The sequence below is a fragment of the Oreochromis aureus genome, linkage group 20, assembly GCF_013358895.1.
Source record: "Oreochromis aureus strain Israel breed Guangdong linkage group 20, ZZ_aureus, whole genome shotgun sequence".
Classification (NCBI taxonomy): Eukaryota; Metazoa; Chordata; class Actinopteri; order Cichliformes; family Cichlidae; genus Oreochromis; species Oreochromis aureus.
The window spans coordinates 27,690,513-27,708,359 of NC_052961.1; the positions used below are offsets into that span (position 1 = coordinate 27,690,513).

Below are 17,847 nucleotides of genomic sequence, written 5' to 3' on the forward strand. Positions count from 1 at the left end.
CACACTAATTTACATTGATATTGGGTTTTTGCACTATTCTGAGCATAAAAATTTGTGAAAGTTTAAGGTCCTTCAGTCTGCGGTTAACAAACCGGATGACGTAATTGACGTAACCCACTGACGGCGTGAGTTCAGTTGTCACTCAGCAGATGATAGCATGAAAGTAACCTTAGCATGCGTTACATTGATTAATTAACTACGGAAATAAGCAAAAAGAGGTGACTTAAAGTAGGCGTAGTTCACAAGTGGCAGTCAAAGTAATAAAACGCAGAGTGTGAGAAAAATCGGTTCTGCTAAGAGTAAAATGTGGGTTAACTTTAAAACTTGTTAGCTATCGCAAGCCCCTGAAAAAAAACTCGAGTGGCTAAAGCTAATGCACAGCCACAGGGGAACAGCACTAGGTTAACCGGGCTGTTCAGTGACTGAGGTTACACTGCCTCCCTGTTTGCTTGGCGTTAGCACTATGGTCCCGAGCTAGTGTCGGTCGCTAACACTGACAAAAGTCCTATATTGTTAGTTTGGAAACCAGTTGTATTGGTGGGCAGGATAATGTTAGCAAGCTACTGCGGGCGGCGTTAGCTTTAGCAAAACAAGTGCTTTGAGTCAGCTGACAGCCTGCTGTGAGCTGCCAACAGACCAGTGATGGATCAACTGAAAGTAAAGGATCGTATATTGGAAAATATCTCCCTTTCTGTTAAGAAGGTAAGCGCTGCTGGGTTGGTTACCGCTAAAATACTGCCAGACATTTTCGCGTTAAGATTTTTATCACGTTTGAATCACTATAGCTAACATTAGGTCATCTTTTGTCTGCTAAAGAGGGCAACTTTCAAGTCAGGAGGACACAGGAGGGCCTTGCCCCTACTGATAAAGAGAAAATAGCGCAGTAAATGTTTCATATAATGTTTTATGGCTCCAGCTCTCAGTTAAGTAGAAGTTTGTGTCTTTTTTTGGCTATGGTAACAAAAGTGACACCAAGCCCCTGTGTTTGTTCACTGCGGCATGTGTTATAAACATACCTGCAACCATAAATCCTACACCTTTGTAGCAAAAGAGGTCAGTAAATCTTTGCTTTTGATTTTAAATGTAAGTAATGGGCCATTTTGGAAGTCATGTGCAGTTCTGCTTGGTGTTGTGGAACAACATTTTCTATAACCTGACAGACAGCATTGCACCGTCTTCCTTCTTCTCTCCCAGTTAGATTTTGCATTCGTTTTCAAAAACCACGTTTATTTATTTAATTATTTAAATCTGATCTTTTTATTTATTGTTTTATTTCGTTTTATATTATTACTGTTATATATATATTTAATTTTCTTCCCCTTGAGATTTTCATTTATCTCTGTGTTATATTTTCCAGTCCAAATCACCAGTCCCATAATCAGGTGATTGAATTAGAAAAATTCCATATTTGCGTGTTTATTCCATCAAGCAAATAACTGTGTTTCACCAGGTTTTACCCTGTAATTAACCATGTTCATATGTTTTATGGGACTGACACCTGAAGGACTGTTACAGTGCTTGTAAGCAGATATTCCTCAAGCTTCTGGGCAAATGTACAGTGTTTACCTCAGACAAACATTAGTCATGTGAATAAAGTCACAGGAAATAAATGATCGTTCTTTCTTGAGTTACAATCCTCAAACCTTTCCCAAAAGTGCACACAGTTTGTTCATGCTTTGGCATTTTAATACATTATATTAGGTTCAGGATTAAGTTCAAGGGGCTTTGCAGGACAGTCCAGGACAATGAAACAGTGTTGTCTGTCACTATTTGGTCCTCGGTGCCAGCACATGGGATTTGGAATGAAATAGTCACTACAAGGATAGAAGTGGCACCGTTCATCACTAATCACATTGAAGACCAATCACATGAACAATGTATGAACTAAAGCTTGTTTAGTACCTCCTGTCCCTGTTATAGGTAACAAGAAATACATGCATATCCTATGGATAGCTGAAGTCTCCAGCCCAGAGTCAAAGATATTATATTAGGTCTGTGCTGCAGCCAACTTACCTTGACTGTCAATGTAAATCATGTCAAGGCCTTTCATGTAAATCATGTCAAGGCCTTTCATGTAAATCATGAAAGGCATACTTTCTTGGCAAGTTCTTGACTTGGCTTAAATTCCTTGGTTAACTGTGTGTTGTACTGTAGGATTAATTTTCCTCACACCTTGTCCTACATGTTATTCATGCAGTGTTGATGACATCCATAAAGATACTTCAACTTCATCATCAATTATATTGCTTTAGTTTCATACAACAGCACCTTAGATTTCAAACAGATAGTTTGAAATCCAAGATGATGTTGTATGAAACTAAAGCAATACAAATAACAGTGGATGACCAGTTTTAAAAATTCAGTCATGGGAAGAGGTCCTTTACATGGTTTATGTTGGTGGCTGTTTTATTTGTCTAGAGTGAATGAACAACAAAACAAACCAACGATAAGCGTTGTCTCTTCACAGCTGCAGAGTTACTTTGCTGCCTGCGAGGATGAAACACCAGCTATTCGGAATCACGACAGGGTACTGCAACGGCTCTGTGAACACCTTGACCACGCTCTGCTATATGGGTAAGATGGTCACTAGAAGCAGATTGTACACAGTGTAAATAAAAGCTACCATGACACCATGACTTGCAAAATTCCCATCAAGCTGAGCATTTTACTTGTTGCTATTTTAGTGCTTTCAAGCCACATGTCAGTAAGTGTGGAGACACCCAAAAGGTTGATTTTGTTTATCTGGACGTAGCGTTTTCAGTAAGAGAAACGTTTCGTCATTCATCCAACTGACTTCAGTCTTAGCTCACTGCAGGTTTCCCCAACCTTATAAACAGAACATTTGCACAATAACTGAAACAGCCCTCTGAATGAACAATGGGCTGTGAGGTCAGTTTCTTGATCATTAATATGCAGATTGTCACGACCGTTGATAAACAACCACCGATCCAAGCCCATTGATCATTGATCAATGGCCATTGATCAATGGCCATGAGTGTGGAGACAGCTTGTTCGATTTGTCAACCACAAGATGGTCCTGCCCTAAAGCATAGCCTTGTACAAAGTAAACATCATGTTGTTTTTCCATAAGACCTGAACCTAGAAACTGAGACCATAAACTCTTCCAGAAAATGTTTACTGAGGCCATGAATCAAGGGAGGAACAGTCCATTTTTGCTATGAACTCTGACTTTTTGCAGCTGTGTGAGAATGCGGTTTGAAATCTCTTCTGCACTGGCTTCAGTTTTCAGATCCAGATGTTGAATAGATCTTTTGTATAAAGTCTATCAATTGAAAGAGCAAACATTTGTACCAATTGTATTTTTTTCTGTGTTTTTCTGCAAGATTTATGTCCATCCATGATATCTGTTGCAACTTGTGGATGCTTTTGGTTTCAGCTTACATATACACTTTTCACTGCAGGCTGCAAGACATTTCTTCAGGCTACTGGGTGCTGGTCCTTCACTTCACTAGAAGAGAGGCTGTGCGGCAGATAGATGAGCTTCAGCACATAGCAACCAACCTTGGTCGAAGTGAGGCATCTCTCTTAGACCAGCACGCACACATGTGGAGTACTTGGAGAGTAAATTATTACTGAACCATTATGTTTGTTGTTTGTAGGCCGTGCGTGGCTATACCTGGCACTGAGTGAGAGCTCTTTAGAGAGCTATCTTCGGCTCTTTCAGGAGAACCAAGCACTGCTGCATAAGTATTATTTCAAGTAAGTCATCAAGTCGTTTGATCGCGATGGCTTAAAGGAAATGAAATGTTACTAATCAGTTATACTGAAACTGAAACATTGTCTTTTGTGAACACGTCTCACGAATTTTTGTTGTTTAAAAAAATTCTTCTTTCACGGATAGGAACGCACTGGTCTGCAGTCACGACCACCTCACACTCTTTCTCACACTGGTGTCTGGCCTGGAGTTCATTCGCTTCGATCTGGAGCTGGTTAGCATGTACTTCACTACCATATCAATAGAAACTAAATTTCTTAAATGACTTCAGCATAACTATATGTTTTTGTTGGGTCTTGGTGGTTCAGGATGTGCCCTATCTAGATGTGGCCCCCTACATGCCAGAATACTACAAACCACAGAACCTGCTGGACTTTGAGGAAAGACTGCCCAGCTCAGACAGCCTGTCTCTGCACTCCTTCACCTCCCTCACCTCCACCAACCTGGAGTGGGATGATAGTGCCATAGCTCCCTCTAGTGAAGGTAATGTGCTAATCCGTAGCTAATTTTTATTCCCTGCTTTTCTTACTTTTCTTCAGATTTGATTATGTGTGTTTTAGAGTAGAGACATACACCAACTGGTTTGGCAATCTTTGCGACTTTATGGGCTCTTAATTTTTTTAATAGCTCCTAAAGTCAAGATTGAGTAGTCAGTTTTCCTAATTTCTGATTTTATTGATTGATTTTTTTTTTTTAATAGCCATTAGAAATATGTAGTGTTAGTTTTAAGTGTCGCTGTGTCTGCAGTGTGTGGAATTAGCTCTTATATTCTGCTCTTCGGCTGAGAGGACATGCAGGCATGGCAGGCTGTATTTTGGGGTTTATGATGTAATCAGGGTTCGCATCAGTGCAATCACACACTCATGTGCTTTTGCTCATACTGTGATGTCAGGCTAATGGCATGTCAAAGCAGAAGTTAGTTTGACCTTAGCCTTTTATTACTCACAGATATCAAAGTGCATTTTATCAGCTGACTTGGCGTGCAGATGCCATTGGTCATTGAATATTGTCATCAGGGTGATTGCAGCACTAAGCATTTCCCCATTCACACCCCACAAAGTACCAAGCCAGTTCTCCTTTTTTTTAGTTCCCACTATTTTTCCGCATTGATTCTGTTATTTTGTGTTCCACATATCATGTTGTTTTACTGTTTCTGTGACATTGACACAGTCTCCTCTCACCTGTCTCCACTCCACCTCTCTCTAATGTTGAATGTTATTCCTCCTTTTTTTAGATTATGATTTTGGTGACATCTTCCCCGTGTTGCAGTCATTGCCAAGTGCAGACTGGGAAGGTGGGACATTGGTCAACCCTCCCTCTCCTGTCCTACCATGCCTCCTTCCTTCCTTTCCCTCCTACTGTCTGGCATGTTTGTGCTTAAAGCATGCTGGATACTCTGCCAGTAAAAACTGCTAGCTGGTGTAAAATATTGTATCTCAAGACACAGAAATACACTTGATTAATGGGAAATGGGTAAGAGTGGTTGAGTTTTATGAGTGTAATTTCAGTTGAATTGTAGGTGAATTTCAATCTGAAGTTTTGTGACACATGACTGACTTCTTATGAATGAATGTGATGTACATTTACTCCCATAACTGGGAATTTTAAATTACATTGTGTACGTTTAATACTAATGTAAAAGCCCAGTGCTTGCTTCCATAATTACAAAAGTGAATCTCATAGAAAAGGTACTATTTAATAAACACACCCATAGGACATGGGTACTTCCAGCTGAAAGACTTTATTAAGTAATCATGTTAAATCAGTTAGAAAAGAGGCTTATCATAAAGGTCATCATAAACATTGACTAGTAAGTTTGTTTCACCTGGGAACTCTGTGTTGGGTGGGTTATAAATGAGGACAAAATTTTAAGCCCCACTATGAACATTTTTGTTTTTACAAGTATTTTCCAAGTGCTGTTAAACAGGCCAAAGATTTGTTTTAACGCAGCTTTTCCAAACATCCTTGTTTTATTTTAGATGCTTACATTATTTTACACAGAGAACAAAATTATTTCACAAAAACTACCAGGGTCACAGTTATCAGCTCTCCTGATGCTAAAAGTCAGTTGTGTATCTTTTTTGCTGGATAACAGCCTGCAGGAGTTTGTTGTAGTTTTCAAAAAGTCTCTCACACGTCTGCTGAGCAATCACAGTTCACTTTTCTTTGGCGATTCTCTCAAGCTCCTCCAGATTCGATGGTCTTCTGACATGGATCTTGTTCTTCAGTTCACGCCACAGTTTTTGAGGATTCAAGTCAGGCTTTGTGCCAGTCAGTAACATTCACTTTGGTTAACTGGAGGTAGTTCATCTCCAGGAGCGACTTATGTTTGGATTAATGCTGTCAGACCCAGTTTTGCTGCGGCCTGCTTGAGGTTTTCTTTGAAAATCTTCACATATCCTTCGTTCTTTATGATTCCTTTCAGCTTGATGAGATTCACAGTACCGGAAACACTGAAGCATACCTACTGCCTAATTCTCCCACCACTGTGTTTCACTGTGCAGAAGTTTTTCTTGGTCTACAACCTCACAGTCCATTCCTGTGCAGGGTTCTAGTGATCGTCTTCTTTGTACAATTCCCGACTCGGTCTTTGAAATCGTTCCCTTCCTGCCTCAGCCAGGTTTGTTCTGTGCTGTGTCGCTCTCTTTGAATTTCTTGATGATAGTTCTCACTCCGTTTCATGACACTTTGGAAACGCTTTGATAGCTTTGTATATCATCTCCTGCTTTGTGAGCGCCAACAATTGTTTTTCTGGAGTCTAAACTGATTTTTTTAGTTTTTAGCGTGATGATTTCTCAAGTGACGGCTCAAACCCTCGCTGAAGTTTTTATACTTTGTAAATTGGAAGATAACCCTCAGCTTTAACCTGATTTTACTTTGAGCATCACAAAGTGAAAAGGTCAGCTTTTCAGGAGGCTAATAATATTGATCCTGGATTTCTTTTTCTGAAATAATAATGTTATTGTGTGCAAATTGAACTTATTTGTGCTTTCTAAAGAAAACTAGTATGTTTAGAAATGATGTGTTGAAAAATTCCTTGCTCTGGTTATTTTTTTAAAAAAAGGGACATTTTTGACAAAAGCTTTAAATTTCATAGTTGGACTAATAATTTTGCCCTCATTTGTATGTGTTTTCTGTCATGTTGTGCATGTGTTACTTGTTGGGAGAACGGTCCTTGTGCTCACTATGCCTTATTATTTACCACAGCAAGAGATGCTCCTGAAGTAGCTGTAACTCACCTCATTGAGTCTGTCTCTGGTACACTGTGTATCTGTCTGTCTGGCACACCGTTTTGTGTAATGTCGTCCTGTGTCATGTGTTGCACTGGCCTAGGTTGAGCTAAGCTGTAGTGTAAGGTCAAGAGTGATGATTGCTCTTGGTCACAGAGTTCAAATGAGCTTTTAACTTTACTTTACCACATGTGTATACAGTAAGCTGCTGTATGTGCATGCAATCTGCATATGTGAAATTTGTCACCATTCACAATTCATTCCACAGACTAAATTTATTGGTCAGAAGATCGTTTGTTTAGAGAAATCCTCAAAGTCGTCTAACTCTTTAAGCTATAGTTCTATTTGCTGACATCAGGGCTGAGATACTCCAGGTTTCTGTCATTCACAGATGTTCTTGTTCTTAGTACCTCAATCCCAGATATCCACCTTTTAGAAAAAGCAGGATGCTGTTGGATAACAAATGCTATTCTCCTTTTGCAGAGCCATCCTAGCTGCCACTGGCTCTCTTTATTCTTGACAAAGCATGCTTGTCCATTTTCTGAAGCTTTGATGAGAATATAATTGTCAAATGCAGCTTGAAAAAAAACAACATTTGTCAGTCATTATAAATAACCCTAGTTTCAAATACTGATTCCTCTAAATTATTCAGACGTATCCATGTATCATCTAACTCTACCAGCTACAGTGATAAAGCTTGACCTAGGTCTCTGCCTGTGCAAAGAAAACCTCTGCCTGTGTGCCTAACTGAGGTCTTACTTGTTGCATTTTGTGCTTTCTTGACCCTCCCAAAGGCCTACCAAGAACTCTGCAGTCCCTAACATTTGTTGTGCTACACTGGTGAAGGAATACACAGACTTTTTTGTGGTGCTGTTTTGTTGGTCACTTCTCACGTTCTGATAAAAATGCATGAATAGAAAGAATTCTCCTTCACATTACTTCTTTGTAGTATATTTGCTACCAAACCAACAGGACGGTGCAAATGAAAAAATTCTGTGTATTTCTACAATGGCGTCAATGTAAATGCAGTAACTGCTGCTGCTTTTGCATGAAATAATTGAATCTCTGTGCCTTTTCATGGTAGAGGGTGACCTGACTGACCAGGCGAGCTGCCCACGATCCAGTGGCTCTGATCCACAGACGGTCATAAGCGACACTGTGGTGCTTTGTACCACTGTGAAGGTGAAGCCACCACCTGTGTCTCCTCACAGCCCCACATTCAGACACAACCCATTCAACGAGGACTCAGACACCAATACCTCAGCTGACGTCACACCAGTTCATGTGCCTAGCCGCCACAGTAGCACCACCACAGGGGATGACACGGAGATCAACAGCAATGAACTTGAGGTTATTAGGTAGGGTGGATACAGCTTCTGTTACTGGCATGCACAAATTTCTGGTGTTTTAAACAAGCGCTAATGCCTCTGTTGTTCCAGGATGGCAAAACGAAGGAAACCAACAAAGAAGAGACGTGGAAAGAGCTTTACAGATTCCATCAGCAGCACCCATAACTCCATCTCCTCTGAACAAGTGGAAATGGAAAGTAGCATCACTTCAGTAGATGCTGATTTAGTCAACTGCTCTATAGTGAAGCTGTATGATGAAGGAGAGTTGAGGAGAAGCCGGTTTGGATCAGAGGTTCTGGATGAAGGACGCGATGATGGAACAGGCCTGCGACTCCCAGAGATGACAGACACCTCCATGGACAGCTTGGGCCAACCGCTGTGTGACGTCATTGACCAGCTCAATGGGGCTCTGGATCGAGAGGACACCTGGGAACATCCAGAGGAGGACAAAAATAGCAAATGCTCTTATCGGAGCTCCGAGCCTCCTGCACAGCAGCCCTTTCGTAAGGATTCAGGGGGTAAACCACCTGATCCGGCCCCAGGAGAGACCCCTTGCTCCCCTCTGGCCAAAAGCCCCAACTTCCTGCCGACCTCTCCTGTTCCTGCAGACGTTTGCTGCTTTACCCCCAACAGTCCAGACTCTGCTCCCACGGGTGGTAGCCACCATGACTCTACAGAGCTTAGCCAGTCACAAACTTTTTCAGGTGGCCTTGAAGATGAAAGACAAGCAGAAGCGCTTGCAGGACAAGAACCCGTCATGAAGGAGGAGGAAGACGCACAAACAGACAGAGAGACTTTTAAAGCCGCAGAAGCACAACAAGTATTACAAGAGGAGAAGCTTAGTCCCTCTGAAAGTTCTCATCCTGCAGAGTTTAAGTAAGCAGCTGAACAAAATGAGCTGTTTGTTGTTATATCGTTGTTTAATATTTGTTTAATAGTGTTCGTCGTTCAAATTTCAGGGTGGACAACAATCACTTGCTGCTGCTTATGATTCATGTGTTCAGAGAGAATGAGGAGCAGCTCTTCAAGGTGAAGACGGAGAGAGAGTTTTTTTATTGTCTTGAGAATTCAGCTTCATTAAGACTCTATGGAAACTTTAAGGGATGGTGGTTTTAGTGTTGTTGCACCTGCTGGGTTTGACATCAGAGAAGTGGATACGGGTTATGTTTCACACTTTACACCAACCCTGTAAACAAATACCTACATTTATTCCAATTTCTTCAAAAATCATTATGTAACAGAGTTAAGTAACATTGATAATCAGCAAATATAATGAAGCTGCTGATGAACTGCATCCCTCTAAAAGTCCTGTGTGGATTGTGTCATTTATCTAACATCGACATAGGCTGCTTTACAGCTGACAGTTCCCAACACTTGTCTCAGCTTTTTCTTTGCGTTTTCAGATGCTGAGGATGAGCACAGGTCACATGGAGGGGGACCTGCAGCCTCTTTATCTGCTGCTGACTGACTGTTACATCTACCTGCTTAGAAAGGGTGAATGTCTTGTCTGTAATAAGGGGTGAACAAGTCCAAAACTTAAACTGGGAATTAATAATAATGGCATTTGTTTCCACAATATATATTTATAGTATATATTTAACAGTTTTGGGAACAGTGGTGACCAAGTTTCACAGTTTCACGTTTTATTGTCATTACACAGTAAAGACACATGTTTCCCTGTACATTAAAAGGTTAAGAAATGAACACATAAATAAGATAAATAGGATGAACGATCATTTAAAAACAATAGAAAAAATTAGAAATAACAGCAAATGAGAAACACAGAAGAAATAGAAGATATACATGCAAAACTATATAAATAAAATAAAAGAATCTGAGCTGCAGTAAGATCTTTACATATTTATATAATTTAGAATAATACATCAGCTGAATGTGCTGTAGTAGGAGAGCAGTACTTGTATTTGGGCTGCACATAATGTTTACTCATGAGATTAACATGTGCTTTCTGCATGTCTCGTATTCCTCCGCAGGTGCAGCAGAGAAGCCCTACACAGTAGAAGATGCTGTTTCTTATAACGAGCTGGACTACATATCAGTAAGCTCTTAATTACAGAAGTTGCGTGTTTCATACAGACTACATGCTCTGAGTTGTGAAGCTAAACATGACAGTTTTGTTTCCGATGAAGTCATGATGTTGTTTTCATTTAGGTGGGCCTCGACCAGCAGACAGTAACTCTGGTTTGCACCAACAGACGAAGAAAATTCCTGTTGGACACAGCTGACACCTCGCTGACAAGGTGAGTACATATCTGTGCCTCATATTTCTTTTTACTAGTTTAGCTCCATGCAGTATCTGACATGTCCAGTATTTATGTCCATCTGACATGATTGTGTCTTTGCAGCATGCCTGCGCAGTCTCTTCTCTCATATTTGCATGCATGTATGGGCTGACATGTCAGAAATCAAATGATCTGCACTGAAATGAAGGCTCCTCTGTGACTTAAGTTAATTTTATGTCCAAAGCAGGAGGCTAAATCAGTATTTCCATCCAACTGTAAGCATGTGAGCCAGAGAGATACTGACTTTATAGAAGCATGAAGGTTACACCACCAAATGGTTGTTAGTCCCCCCTCCTTCTGACCTCCAATCAATTTCTTCTTGACTCTTAGTTGGTTCCTGACTATTCTCAAGTCGGCTATGGTAAAAGGATGTCGAGAGCCTCCGTACCCCTCAGTTCTGACAGACGCAACCATGGAAAAACTGGCTCTCACCAAATTTGTCTCCCAGGAGTCTCACTCCGAGGTAAAGTAACTTTAAACACGATGATCACATTCAATTCAGTCATTACTGATATATAAAAAGAACTTCCTGGTGCACCTGTTCAGGTAGGGGTGCATATATGTACATATTTCGTCCTCTAGAGTACATATTTATACTAAAATAACAACTTTCCTTCAAAACAGCTTAGCATCCGTAACATCAAATATTATAACCCCAGTTCCAGTTGGGGCACTGTGTAAAATGTAAATAAAAACAAAATGCAGTGACTTGCACATCTCATAAACCCATTAATCACAGTAGAAGATCAAAAACGTCTTTATGATTGTTTTTCTTTGTATTTTACACGTAGGGTTGTAGAATAATTGAGAGTCCCTGCTTTATTGCTTTCATATTTCTTGGCAGACTTTAAAAGAGGTGGCTAACTGATCCTTACCTGTGTTCCCAGGTATCTGAAGTGTCTATTAAACTGTATTCACTGGTTCACTGGGAGGATCCTATGGACATGACTTTATCTCCCCAAGGTGGTCCACCAAATCTTGGAGGATTTTCCAGCACAAAAGAAGGGTCTCTGCAGTATCGGTCTGGAACTACATACCTGGGTAAAGAGCAGTGGAAGAACTGCTACCTCGTTCTCAGGTACGAGCAGGTTGTTGTCTCCTTTTTTTAATATCAAACATTAACCCTCAAGCATTGTGTGTTATCAGTTTTGTGAGGTCTCTTTCCTTGAAAAAACAAATAAACCACTGATAAGCATTAACACCACTGACATACTTTTATGAGTAGTATGTGCAAAAAGTGTAGATTACATTTACCATACACCTCACTTCCCTCTACACACTTTAGCAGTCATGGTGAACTGAATGTGTTTGATGATTTTTGTTAAGTTGAATGTAACTATGCTCTCTTGTCATGCAGTAATGGGATTCTGTACCTGTATGCAGAAAGAACAGATGTGACCCCCCTGCTCTCAGTCACCATGGGGTAGGCTTCAGATGCAGACTCTTCAAAATCCATCAAGCAATTGTGCGAAGACACTGAAGTTCACTGGTATATATTTTTTCTCATGTTTTTTGTATTCTCTCACTTTTCAAAAGAGGAGAGCACTGTGGAGGCTGCCGTCGCTCAAACAACACAGAACGTCCACACGCTTTCCAAGTCATCCTGACAGAGCGCCCCCCGCTGGTGCTCAGTGCAAACAACGAGCAGGACATGGCTGAGTGGATGCAGTTACTCTGCCAGTCTGTGTCTAAAGGGGTAAGGAGAGAAAGATGGTAAAGACAGCCTGTTCATTAGTGCTCATGAGGTTTACCCAACCATAAAAAACTCTTTAAAGAGCAATGGTTATGGTCAACTTTAGATATTAAAAGAGGAAGTGCATTATTTTCCTCCTATGTACCGGCCGTATGAAAATGATCATTACACATTTATTACAACAGTTTCTGCTGTTCCCATATTTATATAGGCATGGTGTAAATATAACATACAACCACCTTGCTTCCAGGTCATTCCTCAGGGTGTCTCCCCAACCCCGTGTATCCCATGTTGTCTCGTGGTGACAGACAAGAAGCTGCTGACTTGCCATCAGGACTGCCAGACGAGTTTCTTTCGTTCACTGGGCAGCGCTGACATCTGTGATGTCATCGCTGTCAGCCTGGAGGCGGACATGGAGTACTGTGTTATTGTGAGTGACCATTTCTGAAGCTGGTGTTAGTTTTGCTAACATGGCTTATCGGTGTAAACTCTGTGCTATACTGGAAATTGTATAGCACCGCTGGAACCACTGGAAGTTGTATCATAATTTATTAAATGTTGATAAAACTCATGCTTAAGCCGTTTACAGCCGTTGCCTTCAAGCTAGTCAAGAACTGTTGCACTGCTGATCTGGTGGAAATAAAATTTACAGAATGTGCCATCAGATTTCAGTTTGAGGGGTTATCTCATTTTCTCTCAAATGGTAAATAGACTCATTCTTCTGCAGCTGTTTTCTACTCAAGCTCTCAAAACACTTTGTAGAACACATAAGTTCATACAAGCACTTTTTTTGCCTGAGTGCTTTCTATGAACACACTTCAGGGTTCAGTATCTTGTCCAAGGACACTTTTGCATGCAAACTGGAGGAGCCAGGGATCGAACCACCAACCTTGCACTTAGTAGATGACTTACTCTGTCACAGCTGCCCTATGTACATTGCATAAATTATGTTTCACTGCTTTAACACTTTTTTAACACTATAATAAGCTTCACTGTTATTCTCTGATTTGTTGGTAGGAATTTGCGGCTGATCGGGCACAGTTCCTCCCGCCCTGGGTTTTGTACTTCAGCGGGTGTGGAGAAAGAGATCGATTGCTGCAGGCTTTGGACGACGCATGGAAAGCCATTTTTCAGGTAACAACATAGCTTAGCCTGTCACTTGTTGTGTGTTTAAGAAAAAACAGAGCAACTTTGCAGCCAGTGAAAATAACTACTGTCAAGATGTAACCCTCATGCACCCTCTCCGCACACAGGTTGAGCTTCCTCACAGAGACGTTTCTGATCCATTGGTGCAGAAACGCTGCGGCGAGGCACTCGAGCTGATGAAGAGCGCCTGGCAGAGAGCCGACAGTCTGGCTCGAGGCAGAGCCCAGCGTGAACCGTGGTGCTGACATGCATATCTACACATTTGCGTGTGTTTGTGCCCGCTGAGTCTGATAGTTTGACAGGATGGGGTGTAACAGTTTGTGTCACTGCGTAGTCATAAACTAAAAGACTTATAAACCAACGAGATGTGATGTGGCTTGTGATGAACCTCTGATTCTTAAATGTAATCAGAGAAACTTCCTGTTGTAGAAGCACTGCGTGTGCACATCACATTGCAATGATGCAAGACCGCAGAGTCTTTTAGTAAGATAAAACAGCATTATAACTCGTTATTTTGGTGTTCCTCATACATGGAAACAGTGTAGACTGAGTCATGCCAAATCAAAGACATTTGCTGTCACATGATTTGACAATTGAGATATAGATAGAAAATGATAATTAAATTATTTAGCAGATTGAAGAAGCTTGATGGAGACACAGATCAATTACCAGAAGCTTCTCTGTAACATGAGAGTTTTATGCACGCACATATACGAAGAAGCCATTAATGAAGCAGGAAATGGTTGGTTGTCGGTTTAGTAAAAAGTTGACACTCCATAGCCAGAACTTTCTGCACAGCTCACACACCCGTGTTAAGAAAAAGTCACTTGTTGCTTATTAACACTTAGAAAACGTGCTTCTGAACCATAATGGTGGCGTATCATCAGTGCAAACGTACAGCACTGCACAGTATCATTGCATATTCACTGACGGTTACATACGTGTTGTGTACGTTTGGGATTCAGTTTCGGTTTGTCAGCAAGTAGTTACTCTGAAGTATTGACGCATACACACTGCACATCACCGGGAGAGAATGAGGATATCCGAATACTTAACGCTTGCACTGTTACATAACATGCTCATGGCTGCAGCGTCTGTCCGAGTTCTCGCTTTATCAGTTTTAACGTTTTCACTCAGATGAAAATAACTTCTTTCAGGAAATACAACGAACTTGCCTTTTCTCCACTTTGCAGAGATGAGTGGAGGTTTCCATGCCGACTTGCACTTTTTTTTTTCTGTTTTTTAAGCGGTACTGGTTGTGGCATTGCATTAACATGTGATGTTTTATTTTATTTCCTTTTTAGAGAAAATGGGAACAGTTGTTACCAAATTATCCAGTTTGGAGGTTTGTTTTTGTTTTTTAATGGAGGATTTAAGGTTTGCGTGAGGAGTCGTTTAATAACTGAGAGCTAAAAATGTTTTGACTTCTCATTATTATTTTGCATCCGTAGTTTATGCTGTACTGTAAGTTCTGGCCACACATCTAGATTATAACATGCCTGCGTCCTCTGCACTAGTCCCAAAGTAGGACCACGTTTGAGGTTTAAAATCCTTCAAAATTTTACACTCTAGAGCCTTTTAAATAATAGCCTGTTACATTAGCTAATAGTAAAGCCTTAATCAGGAAAGAATACGTAATTACAAGACAAATTTACAAAAAAATTTACTTGGCATAGAAATTATTGTCCGTAGACATTAATAATGCATGTTCAACAATCTGTCTTTAGTATTGAGCCTGATTAGAGGATTAAAGTGCTGCTGCATGTGCCGTGTGACTGCTCTTCCTGGAAGGCTGAGATAAATATGAGGTTTTCTTTGCGATGACAATGTTGCCTTTTTTAGCTGAACTGAATTAAATTGCCAAATTATTTAATTTAAGCACCATTTTTTTTCTTTCAGCAATGCCTTACACTTTATAATTTCACAGGGTCTAAAACAATCAACGTTCTGGGTCCTTTGAGAGAAATGTCAATGCTTGTGCTCGGTGTAGGTCTGTGGGTCAGATACATCTTACCACTACTTACTGTTGAATATGTATGGAAATGTTACCCAAGCCCTATACACATGTCACTGTGTTGCTCTCATGTCTGCATTGATCTGTATTTTAAGCTCTTCTAAGTGCCCCATGTTCTCTTTCACCTTCTCCGTTTATTTATTCGTATATATAATTTTTATTTTATTTTATTTTATAAAGAAATCTAATCTCAGGTGAAAAGGTTACTTCACATCAGAACACTCACCAGTTGTTTCTTCTTTTTTGAGCATTTTATTATTATTATTTTATTTTTTCTGCTTTGCAGCAGTCCTTTTTAAATTCTCAGCTTTCCTTTTGGTTCCTCCCGTGTGCGCGGTGCATTAAGAAGTGATTTTGCACACATGGACGGCTGCGGAGTGATGTCAACTGTTGGAAAAGGTTTTCTGGAGAAATCCTTTTATATTTTAATGGGTTCCAAAATAGGATTGGTTGGCAGTGCAGTTAAATTCGTCTCCCACAGTGGGAAAGCAGCATTGCAATATTTGGACTTACTTGAAATGTTTGTCGGATGATTAATAATGAATGTGTTTAAGAGTTGGAGAATATGAATTGTATATAACGAGAAAGTCAAAGTTAGTCCTTTTAAGCAGTGTTTTTGAAGGTGAGACATTGCTGGCCAATGATGGAAGACATCTTTTAAGTAATGCATTATGAAAAAGCGCCTCTTGATTTCAGTTTACTGCATGTAGTATTTTTATTGTGTTTAGCTTTTTTATTAAAATGTACATGAAGCACTAATCAAACATAACAGTCCCAGAACTCCCACTTGGAGAAGTGCATGTCCTGAAGGTTTTATACTGTTCATTTAATGTAACGAATGTACAAATAAATCTTTGTGAACTGTAACCAAACCTCGTCTCCTGTGGTGTCATTTCCTCTGCTTTTAGTATGCCCGTTTGTGGTTTTTAACAGCTGCCTTTTTGTCATAGGTCACACCAGTGAAATGTGGTGCAATACAGTGGAGTCATGAGGGCAGTTTTGTTAGCGCAGGGACAGAAGATTCACGGGTAAGAGAGCACCTTAGGTCACTATGCTTTTAGGAAGTGTAACACAAAATGTGTTCTCATTGTCTGTGATTGTTTTAGATAAATTTCTAGTGTATGTTTGCTCAATTAATAGTTTGTCCTGGGAAATTTGCTGTTTTTGTAGTCCCTGTGACATGCTAATTACCTGCTTGGTGATTTGTATTACCTCTACCAAGGAGATTATGTTTTGAATGAAGTCTTGAATGAGATCTGTTGAAAGTACCATGTAAAGATTTAAAACATGTCACATTTGACATCTGACCTTTTTTTTAAGGCCAGTAGGTTGATCTGAAGGTCAAAGTGATAATAATGCTATGTAGAGCTTAAATACATATTCATTTTTAATTTTCCGTACTTTACACGCATTTAAAAAGAACAAATTAAAACAAAATGAATAAGTGAATAAGATACAATACTAATCCCTTAAAAAGTAAATATTTTTTCGATCACTGCTTCGGTGTTTTAAATCAAAGTGATCAAACGTTTTCTGACCAAATGTCACACTGAGACAGTGACAGATGAGCTTTGTTACATATTCATAGTTTGCTATTTCAGATACTGTTTTTGTGTCATTGTTGTAATTTCGCTGACACACCTGCAGAGGTCATAGAAACAGTTTGCATCCAAGCCTGATGTAAACCAAAGTGTATAGGGACGGCTGTTATATGGCGTGTATGTTACAGGTAGTGAGTAACTTGTGACTGAAACACCCAAAGTGCTTTTATGTGAATCCAAGTCATTTACTTTTGGCGGAGTAAGTATGGCTCTTGAGCTGTGTACTCTGAGAATAACAACCTAGCTTTTAAGTTTGGAGCACCTTGCAAATGCTCAAGGTGTCGATAAAAGTGTGACTTAAAGGATGTTTGGTATCAGCTGACTCAGTTTGTAGTGAAAGGAAGACGTTCAAGATGGTATCAGATACAATCCAGAGTACATGTTAACAACTTCCTTTATTGCTGATAGTAATTTTATAGTTGCTAGGGCAACGGTTACCACTGGTCTTGTTCAGAGGTATCTTTATTATTTAGTAGCACAGTAATAGTGTGCTTGTGAGGTTACCATGAAAACAAAAAGCTGTGAACTCTTTGTAGTAACGCAGTTTCAGGTCAAAGAGCATTAAACGAAAGTGTTTCTGTTCTGTGTATTCAAAGAGTGCAACAAAAATGTGTGATAGAGAATTTCAAGATCTTAAGAAAGGAAGGAAGCAAAATTTGGAGGCTGAGGAAGACGACAGCACAGCTGGAGCAAAATCATAAATAGGGTTAGAAGACTGAAAGACTTGAAACCAAAAGTAAACCTTTACAAAACAGCATCACTGATAGAAAAGGAGGCT

At 40.1% G+C, this 17,847-nt stretch overlaps 1 protein-coding gene across 2 annotated transcripts; it reads left to right on the forward strand.

Moving 5' to 3' along the window:
- The first annotated feature begins 120 nt into the window (after nt 1-120).
- On the forward strand, nt 121-16,340 carry plekhm2 (pleckstrin homology domain containing, family M (with RUN domain) member 2). Of its 2 annotated transcripts, XM_031745079.2 has the most exons (20): nt 121-702; nt 2,468-2,574; nt 3,423-3,532; nt 3,621-3,720; nt 3,863-3,950; nt 4,045-4,219; nt 4,971-5,030; nt 8,051-8,324; nt 8,406-9,191; nt 9,275-9,344; nt 9,719-9,809; nt 10,307-10,371; nt 10,485-10,573; nt 10,946-11,078; nt 11,503-11,693; nt 11,973-12,038; nt 12,152-12,311; nt 12,559-12,738; nt 13,326-13,442; nt 13,562-16,340. In XM_031745079.2, the coding sequence occupies exons 1-20, from the start codon at nt 643-645 to the stop codon at nt 13,697-13,699; spliced, it is 3,060 nt and encodes a 1,019-aa protein (XP_031600939.1). In that variant the 5' UTR covers nt 121-642; the 3' UTR covers nt 13,700-16,340. The 2 variants fall into 2 exon arrangements, with proteins under 2 accessions (XP_031600939.1, XP_039460597.1); XM_039604663.1 differs by lacking the exon at nt 4,971-5,030.
- Nucleotides 16,341-17,847: the final 1,507 nt, after the last annotated feature.

Excerpts from the sequence above, each read along its gene's own strand:
- plekhm2 (XM_031745079.2), top strand. The coding sequence starts at position 643 with ATGGATCAACTGAAAGTAAAGGATCGTATATTGGAAAATATCTCCCTT. Across the intron at positions 703-2,467 it reads TCTCCCTTTCTGTTAAGAAG|CTGCAGAGTTACTTTGCTGC; the intron begins GTAAGCGCTGCT and ends GTCTCTTCACAG. Across the intron at positions 8,325-8,405 it reads AATGAACTTGAGGTTATTAG|GATGGCAAAACGAAGGAAAC; the intron begins GTAGGGTGGATA and ends CTGTTGTTCCAG.